Below are 14,346 nucleotides of genomic sequence, written 5' to 3'. Positions count from 1 at the left end.
TTACGGCTACTGTTCAAGAATATTCCATGCTTGGGTGTGCAGAAAAGTCGCCAACGCTCTATAAGACAAATGAGATCGAAGCTTTAAGAATGAATCAAAGTTTAGAACCTAGTAAAATATCTCATACTCATTTTAGGTTCTGTGTAAAGAGTGCTATAGTGAAAAGTGTTTCATATTAATCATGTTTCATTACGCTGTTTCGATTGCTACTTATTTAGATTTTTTAAAATTTATCACACTAAGATATGGTTTCCTGGTAACCTTCGTATTTATCAAAAGGATTCCACAAGAATTAATATTTGATATATTTAGAGCAAATTTACTCATCTGTAAGCTAATGATAATTTATTGCATTCCTAAAGGATTGTTGAGTGTTTTAATAGAAGATAAATTCGATCCTTTTTACATTGCTCGCCGATTGATAGTAGTTAATTCATTACAGTTATGCAAGGATTTCTCAAATGTGTGAATTCTTCAGCACTACTGACATTTTCATTATTATGAATAGTACATTCAAACTCATTCCCAATGCTAAACCATTGATTGGAATCTCCGTGAAAGGAAGCAAGGAGAACTCTGCATTTGACGACTCGTCTAAAAATATGCATTTATGCGGCGAAATTCGAATGTGCATCATGTTGAAGATTTCTATGATCAGCACATACCCATTGTAAGATATTTTTCTACGCTCTCATCACATACGAGAATTCGTTGAGAAGGCAGGTGGCCCTCCAAACTCACTACAGCTCTGTTCCAGAGTTGTCCTACGATGCGTATTGTGACGAATCTGCCATATTGTTTTTCTATTAGTAAATTTCGCAGTAAAGAAAAGTTTTATGGAAAGCTTCAACGGATGCTGAGTGGATGTCGGTCAATGACCCTTTACCTTAACAATTTTGGAGATTAAAAAAATACTCTAGCATATGAGAGAATTGTCACTAAACCACCTTTAGAATTCAGTTTCTTCTCGATCTTTTAATGCTTTGTCACGAAAACTATAAAAGCGGAGGTGTACACATAAGAAATCAGTAATACAGTTACCTATTGACTTCAGTTACTATCAGTTACCTATTACCTATTGCTTCCACTCTTTTTGGAATGCTGTTCTCCAGTGAGTTTTCTCTGAGTGCTTTCCGCGAATGCAGTTATTTAACAATAATTTCCTGCTTGAGTGTGTGCATTTGATTTTTGCAAATGCTATCCACATAGACATAGAAGGAAAACATAGGTGTCACACTCACGGGCACTCGTTTAATATAGCAATCCACATAGACTCTGGCTCCATCCCTCTTAACGACAGGAACCAACAGGATATACATCACTCTGACGTAGCGGAAATAGCTCTGACATTATATCGTCATGACAACCACATAAACAATAAGACACTCTTTTTTGTTTTGTTTTTGGACAAATACTATAGAATTCATAATTTTCTACGAATTATTTTTACTATTTTACTCATGGAATTCTGAAATAGTATTTTTATCAACGTATGTTCCATTCACATTCAAGCTATTTTATTTAATAAAGGGTGTCCCAAAATTAGAGCAAGATTTGGATTTGCCACCATTTGTGCAGTAAAGTGTTGGTAAACCGTATTGAAAAACCGTTTCACAGCTGATAGTTTAGGGTTAGCAAAAATGGAGCGTTACACGATAGAACAATGTGTTTTTATTGTTGAACAATATTTCAAAAATAATGAAAGTCTGCCGGCCACAGTTCGAAAATTTGAGAATTGGGCCCATAGATCGTGTGATTTAACACTATTGGATTTCTTTTTATGGGGTTATTTGAAGTCAAAAGTCTATGCCAACAAGCACGCGAGCATTGAAGGAGGAAATTCAAAGCTGCCTCAACGAAATTCAGCCACATTTATGCAAAATGATCAAGGAGAATTTCGACAAAAAAGTGAGTATGTGCCAGCAGAGCAGTATAGACCATTTGCCCTATGTGTTATTCCTATAAGGATAATCCTATCCTGTGTACTTTACGATTCAATAAAGATATAACTTTGAAGAAGAAAAAAAAACTGTGTTTCGTATTTAATTCAAATTTTCCATTAACGTTGTTCTATCGGTTAATGTTCCATTTTTATTAACCCTAAACTATTAGCTGTCAAATGGTTTTTCAATAGGATTGCCAACACTTTGCTGCACGAATGGTGGCAAATTCAAATCTTGTTTTAATTTTGGGACACCGTTTACAAGAATTAATAGCAGGTTTAGATACCTAAATACCTACCTAAAGTATTTAAAATATATAAATACTTACATGCAGTACCTAAAGAAATAAACTTTTATTAGCATATTATGCAATGCCAATATCTTTTTTATACAAACACTATTCAAAATTCGTATGTTTATTGATGTATAAATAACAATGTAATCACATTATTGTAATGTAATATTTTAAAAGTCTTGTTAAATGCTAAACAAGTTAGAAATAAATTTAAAGTCTAAATTATTCCTTTTCAAAGAACTTCTTTCGGAACATATTTTTCCCATATAACCATCTTTACTGGTTAATTTATTATTGTACTAATTCTCGGAAAATGTTTTGAACTTCAACAGTAATTAATTTTTAATGAATTTATCTCCGTTCTTATTTAATCTTAAAAAATACTTTTAAAATCATTTCGGAGGTTCAATATTTTTATTTCCAGTCTCGAAAAAAAAATTCTTTTCATTGATCGTGTAACATACTATACTCGGAATATCAATACTCAGTTGAAATAATCAAAATATTGTCAACTAATTTAATTGAAAAAACATAAAAATTCACAAAACAATGAAAATAAAAGATATTTTTACTAAGAAAAATCCTTTATGAAGTTCATGCATTTTATTAAAGGGATTTGTTAAACAGTTATAATAACTTTCAATATAAGATGTGTAAAGAAAATCCAAGAGCTGAATATAATGAAATTTCAGCCTCGAGAATAATTTTTTTCAGCTTTTATACAAATTATTATTGCTCTGCTTTCTAACCTTTAACGGATAAGGCAAATTCAAGGCAGCTGCAATTGAGTGACAAAGTACCTAAAAAAATAAACTTTGATTAGCATACTATACGACGCCAGTTTCTATTTTATATAAACACTAGTCGAAATTACCATATTTAACTATAATAAATAAATAAGTCATTTGAACCCATGGTTAACGATTTATAAGAAATTCTTTGACAAGTAATTTTTATATTCCAAATTTAAACTTTCTTTCAATAGAAGTAACTCGCATTAATCCATTTGTTTTTTTAAATGGACTATTTGTTATGAAAAATTAACCAGAATATTATTTAAAAATTTAACAGAGCGTGAAGTGGTTACTAATTAAATTACATGTATTTTTATTATGTAAACATATTAAGGTAAAAAGTTAAAAAAAAAAGAATCAGTTTAAAAATAAGTTATGAGTATATACTTGTGTAGCTAATGAGGAAGTTTTTAAAATAGATTTTGAGAAACAGAAATATAGAAAAAAAAATCAAAATAAATATTATGAATTTCCTTAAATGGGCTGCAGGTTTCATATTCATTACTTGTCACATCTGTTTTCAGTTTATTTTCTACACACAGAAAGTTTCTTTAAAAAAAAGTAACTTTCAATTAATATAGAAGTAGATATCCTTAAAAATGTTTCAAATGATATTTACAAAAAATATTAAAAAAAGAACCAATTTCATTTTTGAACTGACTTTTTTTTAATTTTCTTACTTTTATGTTTGAAACATTAACTCTGAAATAAATTTTTACATGAGAGTTTCGAATTTTGCACACGTTTGCATCAATAATGACAATATACTATTTTAATATTGACAGAACTTATGTAAAATGAAATGACAAGATTTTATTTTTCCATGTCTTATCAAATGGCAAATTAATCTTAAATTCTAAATTTAGAAGTCCATCATATTTATAATAAAGAATTAAAAATTAAATACATGTAGTGACGAACGCCTGATGACGAGCGCCATCTGCTGGCCAACAGGTGTTGATGCTTGTTAGACGGAGTACAGATCAGACGGGTCTCTGAACGAAAGACGCGACATAGGTCTGGACGAGAGCTCTGAGACGGTGAATGCAGCTGACGAAACGACGAATATTGTCATGCATTGACTGCGATATTAACATGTGAATGAATCCCGCGACGTATTCCACAAAATCTGTTTGATGTTCATTTCCTTTATATTAATGTAATTGTCCGTCCTAAATGTAATTAAATGTGCGTGATTCTAAAATAGTAGTGATTCCTGAATCCTACATACATTTATAAAAACTTTAAAATTATAAAAATGTACATATTTTTTTAAAATGCCAGTTTTAATATGTGAAAATAATAATGCATATATTTTTTTTTTACTTCCGTTCGGTTGCCAAACTAAAAATACTCAAATAGAATGATTTTATTAAAACCAATAAAAAAGTTCATGCTGGATATATCCATTCATACAAAGAAAATTTTGAAATACTATTCGCAAGTAATAATGATTAGTAAAAATTAAAATGCTTGAAATATTCTATACCAAAACTGAAAGATTTATATTCTTTATGCAAAAAATAAAACGCATATTCTAAATTAACTTATTCAAAATTTCCTTCAGTTCACTATTTCAACGAAAAGAATATTTTTTTTAAACATACTTGCTGTCATGTGGAGATATCCTAAATAATACTCAGCCAGAATCTACAGAAAAGGAACACTTCGGTTTCCTCTTTCTTAATGGCTTTTCCTATTCCTGATATTTTGGCGTTCGCATTCAACTCGCTAGTTCTGCATAAAACAAGCAAAATAGTATACAGAGAAAAAAATAGAAATAAAATAACAGATATATGCAAAAAATAACAAGAAAATCAAAACGCCAATTAATAGGCAAGATGCATAATGATCTGATGCCGATATTCGTATCATCTAGGAACTGAAATAATCTTTTCCATTTCTTTTTCCTCCGTTTGATGTGCCCTCTATCAATTCCGGTCAGATACATCCCAAAAGACTCCTTCAGTCTCCCCCAAGAGCATTCTCATCGGCTTCATCGAGGAACTGAAAAAATCTTCTCCATTTCCTTTTCCTCCATTTGATGTGTCCTCTATCGATTCCGGCAAGATACATACCAAAAGTCTCTTTCAGTCTGTCCTTATTTTCTTCGGATAGCGCGGCCCCTCGAAGGCACACTTCCACCATATGCCATCTACCTCTCGAGATGAAACGGCAAAAGAGTTCCAAAAGACTTTCGGAAGACACAAGACTCATTCTGTCCGCAGCGTCTAAACTTCTAAAAATTACTTTGATGGTTTCTGAATCTTTAAAATCGAAAAAATAAGGAAAAAAGGAGCGACACAGACGCTCTTTAATCGCAAAATGTTTCTTAAAGCCAACAGGACTGCGCATAAAAAATTCCTGAAACAATTTAGGAAGATAAGGCTCCGAGTATTTAAAATTTAGAAACATCTTAAGTAACAGTCCACTGTAGTCACTTGCAGGAAGAAAATCCCACATTAAGTCCGAGATTTCCAAGAAAAGATCTTGCCAGGGCCATCCCAGGAAACATCTTAAAACCCTGGTACGGTGCACTTTGAAAATTTCCATATGCTGCTCAGGAGTCATTAGAGACAGCAAATAATACAAGACATCAGAAATGTTTTCCTTTGGGAAGTCATCAGGATATCTATAAATCCCGAAATTTCGTTCTGCCACAACATAATGGGTTGTTCTTATTAAAGAAGCTTCTCGCTCCTCAAACGTTAACTTCAGAAAAAAATATACAGCTGCAGTTTTATTGCCTTTGCGTGCTGAGTATTCGAAAGCGCGCTGATGGAAGGAAGATGGATTGCCATATGTTTTTCTAGCTAAGTAATCGAGCTTTGATACTTCTCCTTTAAGAATATAAGGCCAACAAAACTGCAGATGGGGTGTTTCGATATCCGAAGTGTTTTCTTCATTTTGAAAGGTCTTTTTAATCTCTTCGGGGATTTCTTTCCAAAAAACTGGGATGTAATCTTCCAAGCAATATAAACAAGCCAGTTTGTAAAGTTTTACAATATCTACTATTTTGCAACGTATGATTTCTTCCGCCGTTCTTTGATAATCCACTTTCCCTTCTGAGGTCCAGCACAGTTTTGTTAAAACAGGTACATCGAATTCCTCACGTGAATCACTTAAATATTTTTCATGGAACCATTTCCATCTTCGTATCTGCAAACCAATGGGCTTAGCTATTTGAATCATTTGTTCAGTTAGCAAGTCAGGTAAAGCAAGTTTCGATATTTTAGTTATTACTTTGCTTTCAACAGTTTCACACCATTCACTCTTAAATTCACAGTAGAGCATTGACTTGATATGATGTTTCCCAATCGATGCCAAAATATCATATCCATTCCATAATATGACAACCAATCTCCTAAGAGTAATTTCCTGGAGTGGTAACATCAAAATGTAGTTCAGCTGTTTCTCCATTATTAGTAGTAGCACAATAATCAATGTAATATTTGAGAAATTGAAACAAGATAGTATTTGCCTTCTGTTAAGAATAGGATATCATGTTTTCATCATTACGTCGTTTATTATGAATTGGATATTATTTGTAAGACAAAGCAACCATTACAATACACTTATGACTCTGAAGAGGTTGCCCAAAGCGACATCGTTGCGAGGAATTTGAACAAATTTTATCATCTGTCAGAATATGCAATCCGGTGTTAACCTGTAAAAAAAAAAATAAGTGCAATTATTGACTTTTTGGCAATGAATCATTTTGCTAACAAAATATATCAGGTGCTATTGTGATTCTCAAGTCAAGTAATAGCTGGTGGCAAATATTGTGCAAGTTTTCAGTGGGTTTGGTTTGGTTTTGTGATGTTTTATGGCGCAAGAACCATATTTGGCCATACTGAAACAAGTAAATTTCGTATGGGTTATGTTTAGTTGGTTAGTTCGTTTTGAGATGGAGAACTCCCTCGCCTACAGTCGAGATTTTGTTTGTTTTGTTGGGGTTTTATTGAGCTAGAGCCCTATTTCGCCATGCTGCGTCAATCAAAAGGTAAAAGAAAATTATATTAAAAAAAAACTTAAAGTATCAAAGCACAAAAATCGAGCTAAAAATCGCATAAAACATGATGAAACTACAATTAATGCATAGCATTTGCACATGTTTTGAACTAACAGCAAATCATTGATTTGAAATATAAATAAAATGAGATTGAATTGGATTGTGGGTTTTAATGAAACATGAGACATGTTCGACTATCATTGATTTGAAATATAAATAAAATGAGATTGAATTGGATTGTGGGTTTTAATGAAACATGAGACATGTTCGACTATCATCGATTTGAAATATAAATAAAATGAGATTGAATTGGATTGTGGGTTTTAATGAAACATGAGACATGTTCGACTATCATTGATTTGAAATATAAATAAAATGAGATTGAATTGGATTGTGGGTTTTAATGAAACATGAGACATGTTCGACTATCATCGATTTGAAATATAAATAAAATGAGATTGAATTGGATTGTGGGTTTTAATGAAACATGAGACATGTTCGACTATACTCAGCCAGACATACGATTAAAAGATGAAAAGCGTGACAATATTTAAAATTCTGTGGAAACTGATGAACAGAATTACAATGCACTGTCTTAACATTGAAAATAAGTTAAAATAACACAAATGAAATAATGTTGTAACATTAACTGGAGAAAAATTTAAATGAAATCTACGATCGCAAATTTCAAGTTATCACGTGAGAACATTATTATTTTTAAGTCATTATTTGTCTTTATTAATTTAAGTCATTAACCTGTTTAAACAGGTTTGAAACAACAATCACGAGACTTCTCTATCGGTCTCTATCCCCCCCTCTCTCTCTATATATATACAAAGTTTTGGAGCTCGACCGATTTTGAGATGAAATAATAGCTATAATGTCATAGTTCTATTGTTAACCATTTAAAAACGCATCTGCTGTCAAAGAAGCATTCGAAATAATAAAGTAATATTGGTAAAAGCAGGCCAATCTTTAGAAACGCATCTGCTTTGAGAGAAGTATACAAAATAATAATGCAATACTGGTAAAAGCAGGTAAAAATAGATGCGATTAAAATATGTTGATGAAAATTGTCATTTATGCTTTATTCATTGCCTACACGATTTCAGCTTCAATATTCATTGCCTACGCGATTTTGAGCTTCAAAACCCCGTAACCAAAACAACATCATGTGCATACATGATAAAAGACAACAAAAAAACTCAAATGTTAAATGAGATGGTAAATATTAATTGCTTTCAAAATTTTTTTAATGCTTTTCGTGGGAGCGGTCCCCCACAGACATTTGATGCAAATGACGAAGTCTAAAATCAGAGAATTCAATGAAAAGATAAAGATCCATTAAAATCACCTGGCATCTTGAGCAGAAAGGAGCTCGCTCGATTGTCGAAAAAAAGATGTTCATGCGTGAAACGTGTGCTGCCAATGCAGAGTTCAGACACTTTGACGTCTTGCTGTCTCACTGGGTAACAGGGCCATGATGAAATGATGGATTTTACAGCGTGAAGTTTGTTATTAATATGATCTATCCATTGCTCCAGCCAGTGTGAGGGCAGATGACGTTGAAAAATATTTTTCGCATCACTAAACAAGATGTCTCTTTGTAAAATCAAAGAAGCACTTTTTGCTACATTATCCGCTATTTCATTGCCAGTGATTCTGTGTGACTCAAAATCCAGAAAAATAGTCTCTTAAACTCCTCGCATTTTAGAGTCATCAGAAGATACAAAATTTCCAGACAACTAGGTGAATGTGATTATGAAAATGGGAAAAGATTTTCAATGAGCTCATGTTGTCAGTATAGATACAGAATTTACGATCAGACGAAAGTGAAATCCTCTGAAGAACATACAAAATTGCTAATAATTCAGCAGATAATACAGAATAAGATGTATCTAGATGGCAACTGAATGTATTGGTTGGTTGGTATTCTAGATTTAATGGCACAAAAGCCAAATATGGCTATTCGGCGCCAAACAGATGGTACTGATAAAAATGTCACACGCAATTCCGTGATACAATTTAAAATTATAAATGCTCATGATAAAATAAAAGAGATCAAATGATAAATAGTATCATTCAAATTACATCTCAAAAAGGAAATTTTTCAAAAAAAAATAAAATTAAAAGGTGGAAATATAACTGTCGTAGCATTAAGATAGATATGATGAATTTTAAAATCAAGTGAAAAAAAGAAAATCATTTCAATTTTAATTTTATGTTTTTTCAATATTTGTTACGAATAGGGGTGTTTAAAGGTTCATTGTAAAAATTTTTACTGTCAACCCATTGAATTGGACATTTTTGGAGCCTTTGTTTGAAAATAGTCTTATCATCTGTAGTGGATTTGGTAGAACGTTCCGGAGCAAGTGATGCTTTCTAAATTGTTAGATGGAGGCTGTATTCTATGGCATTATCCGATTCTATTTTGTTATCAGTGTCTTGATTGAGCTTATTCGTGGTCATGGTTTCAAGCTCAGAGTGGCTTCATCCATTTTATCAGCTAATTTAGAAGAATTATTGATCTGCATAGAGGTAAAATTAGAGACTGGCATAGAATAGGAGACTTGTCGAGGTAAAGTCTCCCAGAATTTAGACTGCGATATTTCGTCAAAATTTTGCTTCTGTCCTTTTTTATATTTTTTCTTATAAGTAACAGTTTTAAATTCATGCAGATCCTGTAGCATTTCACTAGATGGAACATTAGATGTTTTTCGCGTTCATGACCGATTAAAGGATCCATGATTTCAGCAGAGACATAAGATGTCTGACTGATGGAAATATATTACTATTGAGGAACAATATTACTATTGAGAGCTACTGGCAGTGACGTTACAATACCGGATTCGGGAGTATTATCAGAAAGGATGTTGTTTCCATTATTTCGAATAACATCAGTTGCATGTGATTTTTTGATCATAGAAGAGTAGTTAGTATCAGATGCAGGAGTTTGAGATTTAACAATTTTACGAGCTTCAGAATGGGACATTTGTTTTTTAATTTTGTACTAATTATTCCTTTTTCTAGCTGCTATGTTAGGGCAGTTCAGAAAGAAAAAAAGTACGTGTACTTTTGCAATTAAAGGTTTCCCGAGGTGTACATAGGGTACTATCGTGATCTATTTCTGCATAGAGACGCAGATTAGTGTCCCGTGGCAAGGAGTTCTTGAATGCCCGAACTACTGACACTTAAAACAACGAAGTGGGTTTTGAACATATGGTCGAACTGACAGGCGCATGTACCCCCCTTCCCTGATCTACTTAGGTAATTTGGAAAATCTAAAAGTGAGAGTAAGATGTTTGGTATTTAGGAGTTGATCATCTGGCGTATCTCCGTACAGAGATATGCCAGACATAGTTAACCTCTTGTCCTTTCAATCCTTTAGAGGTTTCTTCTATCGGCACATTGAACAGCTCCTCGCAGGAAATAACATCTTTGGAGGAATTCAATGAAGAATGTGGAGAAACAACGACTGGTATATTTTCCAATGATTTTAATTTCATAATTTGTTGAGATTGTACTTCGACCATCAAGTCGCCAGATCTAGGGTTTTTAGTGCTTTTAACGTCACCAATATTGCCAGCTATACCTCTTTCAACAAGAAACGCAGAGACAGAATGAAATGCATCATTAATAGCAGAGAATCTTTTGATAGCGAAAAAAGTTGGAAAATTAGGTATTGTATAAGCTGCTTGTTGCCCACTTAAGGGAACGGGTTTGCGTTTGCCCATGTGACACTAATGAAATTTTAGGCCCGAAGGCACCACCCACCATGGAGCCTAACAAGGTAAAGCAGCCACCGACTCTGGGTATCCCCACCACTTGCGCTTAGCTTAGTGCTAGCCGGAACATTTATAAGCTCAGACTCACCTCTAGGAACGTTGACCACCCTTAAAGCCGAGTCCCAGAGAATGACCCCTTCGCTTGATCCCTAGCAGACTAACCATTCAGATGGCTAGCTACCGGCCGATTGATACACTGGGGACCATAGTGCACCGCCCGTTTAATGGGTCGCCAAGCACGATCAACGCGTGGAGTTTTTGGCTGTGCGTGAGAAACGAGAAGCAAGAAGCAAACAGAGCGGCGACAGCTTCTCATGGAGAACTCCTTCGCTTGCCATCGAGGGATGGAAGAATCAAGCAGACAGTAGAAGGTGTAGAGGAATAAATTTAAAGAGAATGTAAAACGCTGAGAACCTCGGGATATGGACACCCGTACTCACCTATAGTAGATGAGCCTCTGAAGGGCAGCCCTCGAGGAAGGAAAAAAAGAGGAATTATTTTTGAAATTTTTATTAGTTAAGAATTTAGAAAACTTTTGGCATTTTTCAGCCTAAAATATTACACACAAAAAGTGTTTTTTACGGCACCTAAATATTGCGAAGATAAACAAAATGCATTATTAAAAATATAATTTTTAAAGAACTCTTAAAAAAAATTTTAAAGTATATTTTCCAACACATTTTTTATTCTTCAAATAAAAGTCAAATTATTTAAATTTTTACTACAAATATTGCAACATAGAATTTTCTTCCTTAGTAGTTAATCCAGGTATAAAAATTCGGCTTATTTTGCCTATATTAAATAGGTTTTTGTTTTAAATATGTTTCGAATAAAATCCGATTTTTTTTTAAAATTGTTGCTGCTTTATAGTACAACTTTAAACCAAGGGAGGATGAAAATTTCAAAGAATTTCTTTTTTAAATCATTTGATACTTTGAAAAATGCAATAAAATGTCACTCTCATATCGTTCTTTTAGAAAGAATGTTTGCTAATTTTGAAGAACATTTATTTATTTTATTGAATCGGGAAAATTTTCTAAAGAATAATCCTTTATTACATGGCATCATAAATATATATTTTATAGTACAGATAAATATTAAGTAATGAATACAACTATTTTATTTCATTATATTTTTTTATGAGTATGCTTTGATTCAATAAACATGTTATTAGATTAATTGTAATTTAATCATTTTCGTTTCAAATAAAAGTTTAAATTTTAGAGGAAATGTCAGAAAATTAGAGAGCTGCGTAGCACAACGAACACTATTGTGCAAGTCTTTTAAAATTAGTTTGAACTGCATGCCTATTAAAATCCGAAGTTTAAAAATCATTTTATTGTGGAAGACATCAAGATTAAGTTATTTAAAAAAGATTTAATTGGAAATGCTTAAATTTTAATTATAATAAAAAGTTTGAATAATTATTTTAAGTACATACCAGAAAATGCTCGGATTGTTTTCATGATCAGGAAAAATTGCTTGATAGTTGAACGTGTGCTTTTTTGGATAATCAGTAAAGCGATACTCTTCAACAATGAAACGATCATTCTTATCGAGAAGGGCAGATTGTTTAATGGGTGGGAAAATTGGCTTAGCTATCATTGAATCTTATCAATAAAATTTCATCCCTTCTTATCAGTATAGGTCTGTACATATTTACACCACAGTGAAGTTTTATAAATTCTACCTTCCTGCTGCCACGAATCAAATCAAAACTGTAGCCTTAATAATTATTCAATAATTTAATCTTTAATAATTTAATAAAATCCTTAAATTAAATAATTATTCGGGCATTTAATATCTTAAAATACCTTCTATGGACTCATGAAACTACATCTATATATTTGTTCTCACGTTTTTTTTTTTTTTTTTTTTTTTTCTTTACTAAGAATAGTTCCTATTTTCTAACTGGCAACAATTCAATTTCCGTTGATGCTTACGTGACGTTCAAAACCGTTGGGACTTTTAACATTGATCTATAAATGTTACTTCAGTTAAATGTTTATCTCGAATTCCGTGAATAAAATGCAATTATTATTAATTATATTAAATCCACAGTTTCTTTTTTATTTAAGGTTATCATACAGACTAATCGATTTAATTAAGATGTTCTACAAAGAGGATTTTTCCCCCTAATAATGATTATTAAAACATTTTTGGAAATATGAAATTAAAAAAGAAAATTTATGAGATAAAAAATACTTACAGATTTATTAGACTAGCTCGATAAATAATTTCTCAATCAAAGTACTTGCTTATAGTTCGAAACAAAGTAAAACTAGGTTTTTGTTGATCGAAAAATTTCTCAACAATTTTTAACACCTTTTTCTTTCAGAGATAACTATTGATACTTTTTAGAGCATTATTAATGGATTTTTTTTTTTTTTTTTGCAAGTACAAGTAATTGCTTATTGCTTGCGACTGATCAAAATGACGAATCGAGTAAATTGGGATCTTAAATGACTAGTCTCCGAAGTGGTACACACAAAAATGGTCATCAGTAAAGATAAAATTTTGTTTCCGATTGAGAAATTATTATCCAAGTCGTCCAACCCCCGGGGGAGCATCTCGAAATGAAGATGAGATGCTTCCGGTATGGTGGTTGGATCTCGCCACCCTGGAGGGTACACTAATAGGTGGGGGATCTGACTCCTCCCATTGATGATGGGACGTACTTCCTTCGGGGAGGGTTGTACCGTGGCCGGTGACGGCCCTTAGGACTCAACCCCATTTTCCGCCAATGTTGCTGTTGCAGCGGTCCGGTCATTCAGTTTTTATGGTTTAAATCCGTGTGCCTTCGTGGCGGGTCGGAGAGTTAGATGGCTGACTATCCAAGTCACCCAACCCCCGGGTGAGCACCTCGAAATGAAGATGAGATGTTTCCGGTATGATGGTTGGATCTCGCCACCCTGGTGAGTACATAAATAGGTGGCAGATCTGGTTCCTGCCGTCGATGACAGGACATACTTCCTTCGGGAGGGGTTGTAACGTCGCCGATGACGGCCCTTAGGACTCAACCACAGTTCCCGCCAATGTTGCTGTTGCGACGGTCTGGTCATTCAGTATACTTTATTCGTATGCTTTCGGATGGGTTGGTGAGTCAGTGATATGAATACCCAAGTCGCCCTGTGAGTGTAAGATTGGAAAAGTACCATTAAGATAGAGTAAAAGATAAAGCATCGCAACTTGTTTTACCTATACCATTAAAGAAGCTCTTGTTGCCTTTAGCCAGATTTATTAGTTTAAAGATACAAAGTAGAAAGATTTTATAGAATATCTTCAAATAACCAGTTGGAGTGGTCTTCCCAAAACTTTCTTGCACACTCTCTAATAAACTTGGCGTGCAAAAAAAACTCCTTACATGGGATTGGCAAACAATAGTTACGATATATTAATCTTTGGCTCGAATTTAGCCTTTTTATTGAATCTATCGTGCCATCCTTGGCGATACATCCCTGGCTTGCCATTAATAGTATCCCAAAATCGAATTTGTGATTTAGACATTTTTCTCTAA

The 14,346-nt window shown here is 33.2% G+C and overlaps 1 protein-coding gene across 2 annotated transcripts; it reads right to left on the bottom strand.

Annotated features, from left to right (window-relative positions):
- Nucleotides 1–2,840: 2,840 nt before the first annotated feature.
- Nucleotides 2,841–12,379, bottom strand: LOC129957600 (uncharacterized). 2 transcript variants are annotated; one of them, XR_008782788.1, is made up of 3 exons: nt 12,271–12,379; nt 4,640–6,699; nt 2,841–3,038 (listed from the first exon to the last, which is right to left on the bottom strand). XR_008782788.1 is itself a non-coding variant. In XM_056070019.1 (2 exons), exon 2 carries the CDS (start codon nt 6,450–6,452, stop codon nt 4,998–5,000), a length of 1,455 nt encoding a protein of 484 aa, XP_055925994.1. In that variant the 5' UTR covers nt 6,453–6,699; nt 12,271–12,379; the 3' UTR covers nt 4,525–4,997. The 2 variants fall into 2 exon arrangements, 1 of the variants encoding a protein (XP_055925994.1); XM_056070019.1 differs by lacking the exon at nt 2,841–3,038 and having other exon boundaries at nt 4,525–6,699.
- Nucleotides 12,380–14,346: the final 1,967 nt, after the last annotated feature.

The sequence above is a fragment of the Argiope bruennichi genome, chromosome 11 (assembly GCF_947563725.1).
Source record: "Argiope bruennichi chromosome 11, qqArgBrue1.1, whole genome shotgun sequence".
NCBI classification, from domain to species: Eukaryota; Metazoa; Arthropoda; class Arachnida; order Araneae; family Araneidae; genus Argiope; species Argiope bruennichi.
The sequence above is the reverse complement of the archived record's forward strand: the minus strand, read 5'-3'. Positions and strand labels throughout refer to the sequence as shown.